Below are 11912 nucleotides of genomic sequence, written 5' to 3'. Positions count from 1 at the left end.
TGCTGGAGCCCACGTCCCAGGCAAACAGCCCGAATTTCCAAAGCAATGGCTTTACTACCATGTGCTGGGCCCCATGCTGGGTGATGGGGACACAGCAGAGCAGTGTCTGAATCTAGTAATGCAGTGGGAGGCTTGGACAAGACTAAGATCCCAGGGAGGTAGCAAGAGAAAGTCTCTATGTTTGTGCCCAGAATGGTGTGACTAGTGTCAGGTGCCTGTGCTGGGTTGACAGAAAGGAGGAGAACTTGAAGGAGCTCACACTTCCAGGTCTCACAGCTTGGCTTATAAAAGAACAAGAACCCCAGAACTACATCAGCCCATGGATGGCCTGATGAAAAGCACTTTGGTGTGGAGTCTTGGTGCATGTCTAGGGTACACTACCTGGAGGGCTATGGGAAGAGCTGCCCAGACCAACACTAATGCATCCTTCAAAGGCCTCTCAGGAGGACAGAGGCAGAACCTGGGGTAGCCCAGCTGCATCTGCAGGTCTGCTCCCCAGTCCATGAAAACCCTGCAAGAGCACCCAGAAGGCCACAGCACCCCACCCACCATATCAACTGCAATCAGTGTACAGACAAGCACCGAGCTCGACCCAGTAACTCCAGGGAATTTTTTCTGCCTGCTCAGCTGCTCTGCCCTCCTGGCCCATCAGCTTAGCGCTGTCTCCCAGCAGCTGCAGGGGTTCAGCTTGGCAGGGTCAGTCCTCTGGGCCTGAGTCCAGCACCTTTCCTCTGCCCAGAGCCCTGCAGCTGCACCAAGGGGCTGAAAATGGCCATTGTTCCCTGTTCCCCTAGAGACACTTCCCCTGATCTGGCAAAGAGCTGCTTGGCAATTTTAGAGTTGTGTGGCAGAGGCCAGAGCTGTGTGCGGCAGATGCCTCGGGCCCCTGAGGGCAGGATCACCCAGACTCTGGAGAAAGTGACCAGCATAGAGATGAGGTAACAGCAGCAGTGGCAACAGAGCGGCTTCTGGGGAGGCCTGCAAGGCTGTGCTCTTCTGATAGGACGTGAGTGACAGCAAGTCAGGAAGGGTTTCTGGGGGTGGAGGTCACCCATTCTGTTTTCATCAAGTCATGCCTCTCTCTGAGCCTCAGTGTTCTCTTACAAGAGGAGGATCCACAGCCTCACTTGCGTGCCTTGTTAATGACAACCATTCCTCCTAAAGGCATCTTTACCTCTAGTCAGGCCTTTAATCCCAGAACTCAGGAGAGGGAGACAGGCAGATCTCTGTGAGTTCAAGGCCAGCCTGGATTACATGACGTGACCAGGTCTCAAAAAAAATAATTTCTATTTCCTCTACTTAGTAGTTGAAAAAAAAAAAAAACAGAAGCAAAATTCACTTTAACTCCTGACTTCGCTCATCACAAGAGCTGATAACAAAAGCAGGGAGCAAGACTATGTCCCCAGGAGCCCCAGGAAGATGGAGGCTGGTCAGAAGCAGTGTGGCAGTGTCCCCAGACCCTCCCCACTCTGTCACTGTCCTGTCCAGTTAACTTTACTGAAGCCAAATTCTCTCCTCATGGAAGGGAATGTGATGTGAAAGCTATCATCACCAGCTGCCCTGATTCTGTCCTCCCGTCCACAACAGCATTTGATGAGAGACAATCTAGGAATCTGGGGTGCCCCGGGCTCCTGGGACCTACAGAGGCTATGATTGTTTCCTGATTCTGTCCCAAGGAGGGTGCTCAATGGGTACAGACAGGACTGTAAACAGAGTGACTTTGCATGAAGGAATTACGCAAATGCAGATGGGAAGTGGAGTCTGCAACAGGAATACACAAGGACAGTTCCACCCCATTCTTGTGTTTACTTTTGTTTTTCTGATAGAGGGTCTTGCCATATAGCCCTGGCTGGTTAGTGCTCACTCTACAGCCTTACTGGCAGCAACCTGTATGCTTCTGCCTCCCTGGTACTAGGATAATAGGAATGTACCCCATGCCAAGATCTCTTTCTTCTAAAGAAAGGAAAGGACCTAATGGTAGAACACTAGCCTAGAACATCTCTAGTACTGTAAATCAAAACAAAATCAAAAGGCAAACACCTCTCTTTGCACTTATGAAGTTTTCCTCCTTGAAGGAACTCCACAGTTCTCCTCAATGTGGTGGCTGGGGCCATTACAGTGATGTTGCTTCTGCTCTCATGGAGGCTGTACTCGATGGCCTGGCCACAGCCTGTCTTAGGTGCTTTGACAGATGGCACCCACCACCCCAGTGCTTTCCCCAGGCAGCCACCACTGGCTGCTACACAAACATTCTTCTGGTTTGCTTCCCTGTTTGGTTCCTCTCTTTAGCTCCTGGCCCAGAGGCCATGGTGGGCAGGTCTGGCTTGGTTGCTGCTGTACATCGCATGTTTTACCGAATCCCTGACAAAGCAGCTCTCCCCACCCCCACAAACGGATGGAAGACAGACCGTGGGATGGACAGCCTTCTCCGGATCTGCAATGTAAGTCTGAGTGAAGGAGACTCAGCCTGCCTTGTGCCTGTGTCCTAGTCTGGAAACACTGGAGTGGAACCGGGGAAGGTGTTATCATACAACAGAGAATGTAGTTTTTAACCTTGAAAGAACGGGGAGAGCATCGCAAACCCCTGAAGATGCTTCCACTACTAAAAACCGAAAGTGCTTTCTGTAATTCAGAGGGCCCCAGAGCACACCCAGGGAGAGTCTGCTGCTGCTTTGCTGCTAGCACATGGCGGGGTCTTACCACAGGTGGGCACGTCTTCCTCCGCTGATGAGGTCTGCTCATCTGTGGATGGCTTCTTCTTCCCCAGACCGATGATTTTGGTGATTTTCTTCCCAGTGACCTTGGACACAGTCCCCTTGGCATCTGACTTGGAGGTTTTCTTCCTCTTCACTGTCAACACAAAAATGTGTCTTAACCATTCATATGCCGTGGGAAAATCACAGCCTTAACCACCAAGGCATTTCTTCCCCGCAAACTGTTACTAATCGTGCACGAGCATCTGTGATGCTGGGGGTTCAGATGCTGGGGTCACTCAGGAAGCCTGGAACTCCAGGGAGGATCAGGTATGTACATATGTGCACACAGACATGTGTGCATTATCAGACACACGTGATGTACTGAAGGCAACAAAGGATGGCAAATAATGGCAAGAACCACGTGGAGATGGGAATGACTGGGAGAATGGCTGCGTGGTCAGACAGAGCCTGCCCAGGGCAGACTTTTGGCTGACTGCTCAGACATAGGGAATGAGTTCTGTCTGTCCCAGAGGGAGCAATGGCCAGGCAGGAAGATAGGCTGACACACACTGTCAGTGTGGGAAAGATGGCGTGGCCCAAGAAACCAAGGGAAGCTGGTGTCATTTCAGCAGTGACCTGGCTGACAAGGGGCAGGTCTCCAAGGAGGGAAGGGAAAAGTGGGTCCTCATTAGGGGTCTCTCTTGTCTATTTTAGACACTTCTCTGAGCTTCCGTGTCCAGAACTCTCAGACTAGAGGTCTACTTTTCAGACCCTCATCTCTCATTTGACCAGGGCAGTGATGGCTAACACCTATCAATAAGTAAATCTAGAAACATTTTGTACAAAAAGAATTTTTGACTTCCCCAGCAAAACCAGAAGACCTGGAAATCCCGGCTTCCACATGCATCATCTTGGGGCAGAGGCCATGCAGCTGACAATGGCTCCAAGTTCTAACACAGGGCAATTCTCATCTCTCCACCCCAGGGAAGCTGACTGCCAACTGGTGTCCCATATCTGCTCCTACTCAGCCATGTGGACAGCCCTTTCCCACCCTCAGACACAAATCCAGCTGAATCCCAGGGACGTGGCTCAAAGAAATAAAAATGGATGTGGAAGAACACGCTCAGAGTTGAGGGACCGGCTCCTTCTACTCAAGAGCAGCTCTGAGCAAAGGCTTGTCAGCCCATCTAATCTCGTATGGGTGCCATGTGCTAGAGTCAAGGTGCAAGCCTCTTTCCCAGGGGTCTCCTCCACTGGGACACAGCCTCCCTGGGGTGCAGTTCTGCATCAAGACCAATACAGCATCACTTCACTCCCTACACACCCCTAGTACAACCCTTCAACTGTTTGTGGCAACCTCTTAAGCAGCACAAACCCTTTTAGAAAACGATGGATAAGTATTCTCCTTTTCCAAGAATGACTGAACCCCAGCATATCACACGGAATCATTTCAGACACAGAACATCCAGAGACGTGCGATACGCTATGGAATAATTCCAACTCCTCCTCTAAACAAGTGTGCTCACTCGCAAGCATCCCTCCCCATCCCTCTGGTGCAGAGGAGGAAGCAGTCCTCCTTTCCAGCTTCACTGCCTCCCTCCCCTAAGACCAGTGGGTGAATCCCTGCCTCTTCTCTGGTGTGAAGGCAAGTAGCAGTGTCTAAGGAAAAAGCTGCGATACTGTCTATAAGATGAGGCCATGAAGAATTTGGGGACAAACATCATTCTATACTGAATGTCCCTGCCATGGCCCCATAATTCTGACTCCAAGAGTATTTAGATATGGGAGTCCTAAGAAAGAAGGTTAGATGAGGTCACATGGTGTGAATGACTGATCCCCAAAGTAGTGTCCTTTTATAGACTTCACAGAATACCTGAAGACACGAGCCAGGAAGAAAGGTCCCCATGGACCTACCCTGACTCTGGCCTTGATCCCGAGCCTCTGCAAAACCCTAGCCTGCAGTATGTGTTCTTACAAATAGACATTTTAAAACAGATTAAGGTCTCCTGAGATCTTGGGCGAAGTGAAGGGTCCATGCACCCCCTTTTCCATGCTCTTACATGCAATTACTTACAGAGTACTGAGAACCTATCCAAAGCCTTGGTGGGAAGACCCAGCGCTTCCTACTCTACCAGACAGCAACCCAGGGCAGAGATCTGGGTCATTTCTACTTCAGCCCACCCAAGCCACAGGGTGTGGAAGTGACAGTGTTGGGCTCCATCAGTGGCTTTCCAGGAACCTGTAGATGAGCTTCACTGTGTCCTACTCCCAGGCAAGGGGGAAGTGAGGAGACCAGAGACACTCTTCCCAAGGCTCTACCCTGAGGTAACCTTCCTACTCAGGCAACAGGACTCAGAGAGACTCAACATAACTGAGACCAGCTCCTGCCAGCAAAGTGCTTGCTGGACTCCAACCCCTAAGGCAGAGAATGATCACATCCTAGGTCATCCTTGGAAAAAAGGTCCCTTTTAGAGACATGACAGAAAAGCCACCATGGACACTTTGTGGCTATTCAGTGGGGTAAGGGGCAGCATTTAACATATTACCACATTCAAAAGTCAATAGAGAACTCTCAACACAGTGAGGTTCCTTGGCAGAACAGTGGAAGGGCTCAAAGAGCATAGATGACCAAGACCCTAGTGACAGAAGACAGAAAGAGAACATTAATCGCTCAGTGTGTAAATGCCACAAATCTAGGCAGCCCACTTTCTCCTACAGAGATGGAAATGAAATTATTTTCTGTCTAGTCTAAGGGAAGTAGGGGAGGGAGAGGTGACATCATCAGACCCCTGGTTCAACAGGTCCACCCACAGATACCCCGTTGAGGACTGTGTCTCAAAGGACACAGCATTGGGTGTGGGCAGCCTAGTCTAGGACTTTGATCATTTCCCCCACATCTGCTATAGGATAGTCAGTGTTCATCTAGAATGAAGAAATGGGAGCAGAGTTGTTGCTTTGATTGCTACCACAGTGTGTAGACAGCATGGAGGAGCTCGGGCTTCCTCTCCGTGACCACCACAAGATCCATCACAAAGGGGACAAGCTAAAGAAAGCTTGACTCACATTTTCCCAATGCAAAATAGAGAATAGTAAGGATCAAGAACAAGGGTAAGGGGGGCTTAGGGTGCATCTGGACCATGAAGTTCTCTGACAAGCAACTATAATATGCAAAGCATAGGGTCAAACAAGAGGAAGATGTTTGAGTCAGGTCATCCGGCCAATTCCCAAACACAGAAAGCTGAGGACAAGGGGGGCTGGAGAGACTGTGTGGCAGTTGAGAGTGTGTACTTCTCTCACAGAGGACCTAAGTTTGAATCCTAGCACTGACGTCGGGTGCCTCACCTCTAACTCCAGAGACTCAAAGGCATCTTCTGGCCTCCAAGGGCGCCTGCATGCACATGTGCATATTCTCTCACATAAATAATAAATCATTTTCTTTTTAAAGAGTGAACAGGAGATTCCTAGGGACAGATACAAAACCTACACGAACAGCCAACAGACACATTACTCCATAGACCCTAGTCACACAGGTTCATAGGGACTGGGGGACATGAAGCAAGAAAACTGACCTATTGGCTGAGCTGCTGCACCTCGGCAGTGAAACAGTAACTGGTGTATGGCACCTCTGACGGCCCAGCTTGGGAGGCTGCGGCCGGAAGACTGTTTGAGTCCATGAGGCAGAGATTAGCCTGGACAAAGAGACAAAGAGACCATCTCCCAACAACAACAAAAATTAGAGCCAAAAAGAAAGAAAGGAGCCAAAGAGCAAAGCAGGAGCCACTGAGTATCCTACCTCTGGGAGAAGTTAAAGATAGCTTCCCACACTGAGGTCTTCATTACATATAACATAACTGGTACTAGCTCTTAGAGGGTAGGACTAAAATTACATCCGGACCAGACTGCATTGGAAAACCACAATGAAGAAACAGACAGTGTGACCTTCCGGAGTGAACTGTCACTGTCTGGGCTCCCGAGTTCTCAGAGCTGGGACATTGCTGGCGCGGCACATGATTCATTCCCAGGTAGGAGCCCTCCTCGAGGAGCCACACGGAGGAGAGCCCAGGCACCCTGAGCAAGGTCTCAGGTCCACAGAGGTCTGGATCCCCCAACAGACCCTCAAGTCGCACCCATCGTTTCAGCACATACTCAGGAACAAAATGTCCAGCCATGCAGATGGGGGACAACCTTTAGGAAACAGATATTTCATAAATGACTTGCAGGAAGAGCATGTGCAGAGCCTCCAGAAGCTCAAGAGCAGACAACCCCATAGGAATATGGGCAAAGGATCCGAGGCGACATCACACCAGAGAGATGCACGAGAACATTAGGCTGCTCACCGCTGGGGAGGCCACAGCTGCACACCACCATCTGCTGTACCAGAGAAAGGCTGCAGGCAATCTCAGGAGGGACAGCGATCCCAGGAGAATGTGGGATCGCAGCCCCACTTCTAGACAGGTTCTTGGGAGACATGGATTTACATGTCCGCACAGAGTCCTACCCGGGAGTCAGAATGTTCTCACTGTCCCCGCATGCCATGCCCGTGTGGAGCCAGAATACCCCACAGTCCCCATAAATCCTGCCCGGGAGTCAGAACATCCTCACAGTCCCACCGTCCCCATAAATCCTGCCCGGGAGTCAGAACATCCTCACAGTCCCACCATCCCCATAAATCCTGCCCGGGAGTCAGAACATCCTCACAGTCCCACCGTCCCCATATGTTCTACCTGGGAGTCAGAACATCCTCACAGTCCCACCGTCCCCATATGTTCTACCTGAAAGTCAGAACATTTTCACTGTGCTCATATTTTGTTCGTGCTTTAACAGATAAAGCTTGCCTGAAGATCAGAGTGTGGAGCTAGCCACATGAGTTAGCCAGGCAGTGGTGGCACACACCTTTAATCCCAGCACCGTGGAGGCAGAAGCAGACAGATCTCTGTGAGTTCAAGACCACCCTGGGCTTCATGAGATTGAATCAGTCTAAAAGGGAAACAGAGCTCATGTGTTTGATCCCAGCACTAGGGAGGCAGAGACAGGAGCCACACGGCTGAGCGGAAAGAGGATGATAAGGTGGGAGGACACAGGAGCTCAGAGCATCCAGCTGGGTAACTTATAGAGACAGGATTCCCTGTTTGGTCTTCTGAGGATTCCATAGAGGTAAGAACTAGTGGCTGGCTGCTCTGCTTCTCTGATCTTTCAGTTTTACCCCCAATATCTGACTCCAGATTTTTATTTTTAAGACCAATTAGAATTTGCACTCCACCATACAGTTCTGTATGTTCCACCTGGGAGACAGTATATCCCGCAAGTCACTGTATGTTCTTAGCAGTGTTCACTTCCACAGGGAACGCTGTGCAGCAGCTCTCACACTAAGATATGGGAAAGAGACCCCAAAGATACACCCTGACCCCAAGTGAAAGCAGGAAACAGGGTAGGAGGAGGCAGAGACGACAGAGAGAGTGCAAAGGAACACCGGGGTGACAGAAATGCTCTCTTGACTATGTTACTTGCTATAGCAATCCCAAGAATGGTTAAGTCAAAGCTGGTGTGCTTTACTGAAAGTCATCTGTATTGCTCAAAAGTCCATTAAAAACAAGAGACTTTACCCCCTGCACATCCATGTTCACAGCAGTTCTGTTCTCAGTAGCTGAGGGTCAGAAGCAACACAAGTACCACCGGTGGACAGCAAGATGCAGTCCACATAATGGAATATTATTCAGCCTTGAAAAGGAAGGAAAGACTCTCGCTATAATACAATATAGACAAACCTTGAAGACATCATCTGGGTGAAATAAGGCAGTTGTAAAAGGGTAGGTACCACAGGATTCCACTCGCATGAGACCCCCAGTGTGTGGAATCCACAGAGATGGAAAGTTGAATGATGATTGCTGGAACTGGGGAAGAGGTGAGGGACTTGGGTTTAATGCAAACAAGGTTTTTATTTGTGAAGACAGAAATTTCCAGAGATGGACACAGGTGATGGCTACACAGTACTCTGTGTATGTTTAATGACCACAGGAAACTTTAAAATGTTGGAAAATTGTGAATTCTGTGGTATATGTATTTCCCATGGCTTGACAATAATTTAGATACAGGTAGGATGAGAGAGAAAGGCTCTGGACTGTTGCAAATCAAAAGTCCTCCCTTGTGTTCTTGGGAACAGAGGGTGTGATGTCTGCATGGCTGAAGCACAAAGACTTCCCACACAGTCACACTTTTGGAGCTCAGATATTCTTGGCACATGCGTTAGAATCTCACCTTGCTCTTTTCCATTGCATGTGGTGACTCCATTTTCCACGATACCTTCTCCATCGGAGCTGGGCCTCTCTGAAGACAATTTCTATAAGGACACAAGGATAGCGTTATTTCCACCATGGTCATGCACACCTGGTGAGGTATGGTGGAAAGTGAACATTATCTCAAACGTTAACGGACACATGGACCAAATTCTCAACACTGTAGACAGCACACCAGCACAGACCTACTGAGTGCTACAATTGGGCACACTGCATCCGGACCTCATTTAAGAGCAATGGATGAACCAGCATTCACTCCTTTAAGTCCACATCTTCATCCTTCATTGGTAATACAACAAGCCACAGAGTCTGTGAGATGATTCCCGCTCAGTCCAGAGCAGAATTACAGACATGCCCACTGAAGTGCCACAGTTCTTGTAGAATGCTATTAAAACTAGCAATTATGAATGAAAGGGTTGCAGTCTGAGGGGGCAGACACAAGGGATATCCTGGCTAACCAATACACTGCACATATGTATTGAGACGTCTCACTAACTCCTCATAAATACATACAATTCACATACACAGAAAATAAAAACCACTAACAAAACCAAAAGCTTCCTGAAAGCTGACATCTCTCACCTTCTCCAGTTCAGCCTTGTTCACAGGGGCACTGGTGCTGGGTGGTGGAGAGCACTCTGGATCCACAGGGCCACTGCAGCCACTGTAGGCTTCTTTGATCACCTGTGGGAGTGGGACACAGTGTGAGCAAGGGGACCCAAGTGAGTCCTGTGTGGGCAGGCAGAGGCCTACAGTGTGGCTGGGGAACTTGAGGGTTCAACAGTTCAACAGCACCTGGTGTTTGAACTCTGGAATTTGTCCATTGATTTATGCATTTGCTCCCCAAATCACCCATCCAGTCCTGGCACGACACTAACTGGGAAATGGAAGGAAAATATACTCCAGGTTCTCTCTGGAAGGCCCCTCCCACAGCACTGAGATGTCATCATAAGCACTGAGGGTCAAAAGTGAGGGGCTGGAAAGGTCCTCAGCATTTAAGAATATGTACTGCTCCTGAAGAGGAGTTGGGTTTGGGTCCTTGCACCTGCCAGGCAATCCACAACTACTTGTAATTCCAGCTGCAGGGGATTTGACACCTTCTGACCTTCTCCAGCGCCTACACTCATATACACATAATTAAAAATAAAAACAATTTTTTTTAAAAAGAAGAGTATATCCAACAAACTAAAGAAAGAACAAAGCATGATCCTTTCACGAGAAGGTGTTGGCTACCTTAGAGCAAGAGGATTTGGGGACCATCCCAGGATGACATACAAGCTGTAATGATGTAGGAGTGTCTTCTGTCTATGTGTTGCTTTCATTGGTTGAATAAAAAAGCCACCTTGGCATTTTCATAGGCCAGCCCTTAGGTGGATGGAGTAGACAGAACAGAATTCTGGGAGGAAGAAGGCAGTGAGGGAGACACCATGGCTCTCCTCTCTGAGAGGGATGCCAGTTAGACTCATCCCGGTAAGCCACAGTCAAGTGGCAATACAGATTATTAGAAATGGGTTGAATCAATATGTAAAAGCTAGCCAATAAGAGGTTAGAACTAATGGGCCAGGCAGTGTTTAAATGAATACAGTTTCTTGTTATTATTTCGGGTAAAGCTAGCCAGGTGGTGCGAAGCAGCCCGCTGCTCTTCGTTACTACACTATAAGCTGAGTATCACAAGGCTTTGGCCATGTGAGCTGACAGGAGAGCTCCTGGGTGCAGAGGCCCTGCAGGAGGGGACAGGTGTTTAAGGAGCCCCCTTCGGGCCTGGGGAGGAGACAGTGGTAAAAAATGGGTGGTGGATACAGGGGTCCAGGGCATGCCCCCTTCAGGCCTGGGGAGGAGGCTGAACTTGATCAGTGGGAGGAGAGATGAAAGGACCGCCATGGGAGGACAAAGGGCTCCAGAGCCGCGTGAACGACTCTGCTGCCTGGCTTTCACCTTGGCACAATAGTGAACTGTTCTGAGCCTGAACAGCCTCCTCAAAGGAGCGTTAATGTTCTAGATGCTTCCATTCTTCCAAATTCATGTTGAAGATTAAACCCCACAGCAGCAGCCTGGAATGGAGGAGGTTTTGGAAGGCAGCAGGGTCAGGACTGTGAAGGCCTAAGGCCTCAGAGAAGAGCGTCCAAGCCTTTGCAATAGGACACAGCAACTAAGAACCATCTATGAAGCAGAGCACACAACCTCTCTGGTCCCCCAGTTTCCCAGCACCTGGATCATGGACTTCCCACCCCTGCAACTATAACAGATAAATTCCTGTTTATGAATTGCAAGTATCTTGTTATGGACTAAACCCCTGAGATGCTACTTTAAACTGTCAGTTTGACACAAGGTAGAGTTGCTGGCGATGGAATCTTATGGAGGGATTGTCTAGATCAGGGGAGCCTGTCTAGGCAGATTGTTCCCATTCCATTCACTGAAGTGGGGTGCTCCACCCATTGTGGGTGGCACTATTCCTTAAATTTGGGTCCTGGACTTTGTAAGTAACGAAAGGGGCCTGAGCACAGTGAGCAGCAGCCATTCCTTTACACTGCTGTGGGGGTGATGTGAGCATTTACTTCAGGTTGCCTCGACTTCCCTGCAATGATGAACCTGGAAGCTAAAATAAGTCCTTCCTGCCCTGAGTGGCTTTTATCAGAAATAAAGACATTACAGACCAAGTCCCACAGACAATGAAGGAAGGAGCATTACACAGGAGAAAAAGAAAAACCCGTACAGGGAACATGGGCGAGCACCGTGAAAGAACTGAGATGAGGGAAGGGCAGTGACAGCACAGGTGACAGCGAGGCTGCGGGGTGACAGCGAGGCTGCGGGGTGACAGCGAGGCTGTGGGGTGACAGCGAGGCTGCGGGGTGACAGCGAGGCTGCAGTGACAGCACAGGTGACAGCGAGGCTACAGTGACAGCAAGGCTGCAGGGTGACAGCG

General features: G+C 49.4%; 1 protein-coding gene across 3 annotated transcripts in view; it reads right to left on the bottom strand.

Annotated features, from left to right (window-relative positions):
• The window catches only part of Afap1 (actin filament associated protein 1), a 119771-nt gene that overhangs the window by 35329 nt on the left and 72530 nt on the right, over window positions 1-11912 (bottom strand). For all 3 annotated transcript variants that reach the window (XM_005365934.2, XM_026788657.1, XM_005365935.2), the window contains exons 7-9: window positions 9572-9673; window positions 8952-9033; window positions 2701-2850 (exon numbers count right to left, since the gene is read on the bottom strand). In XM_005365934.2, the coding sequence (XP_005365991.1) occupies window positions 2701-2850; window positions 8952-9033; window positions 9572-9673 (334 nt within the window). The remainder of the gene's footprint in view (window positions 1-2700; window positions 2851-8951; window positions 9034-9571; window positions 9674-11912) is intronic.

This window comes from Microtus ochrogaster, unplaced genomic scaffold (assembly GCF_000317375.1).
Source record: "Microtus ochrogaster isolate Prairie Vole_2 unplaced genomic scaffold, MicOch1.0 UNK5, whole genome shotgun sequence".
NCBI lineage: Eukaryota > Metazoa > Chordata > Mammalia > Rodentia > Cricetidae > Microtus > Microtus ochrogaster.
Note: the sequence above shows the minus strand (reverse complement) of the source record. Positions and strands in the feature narration are given on the sequence as shown.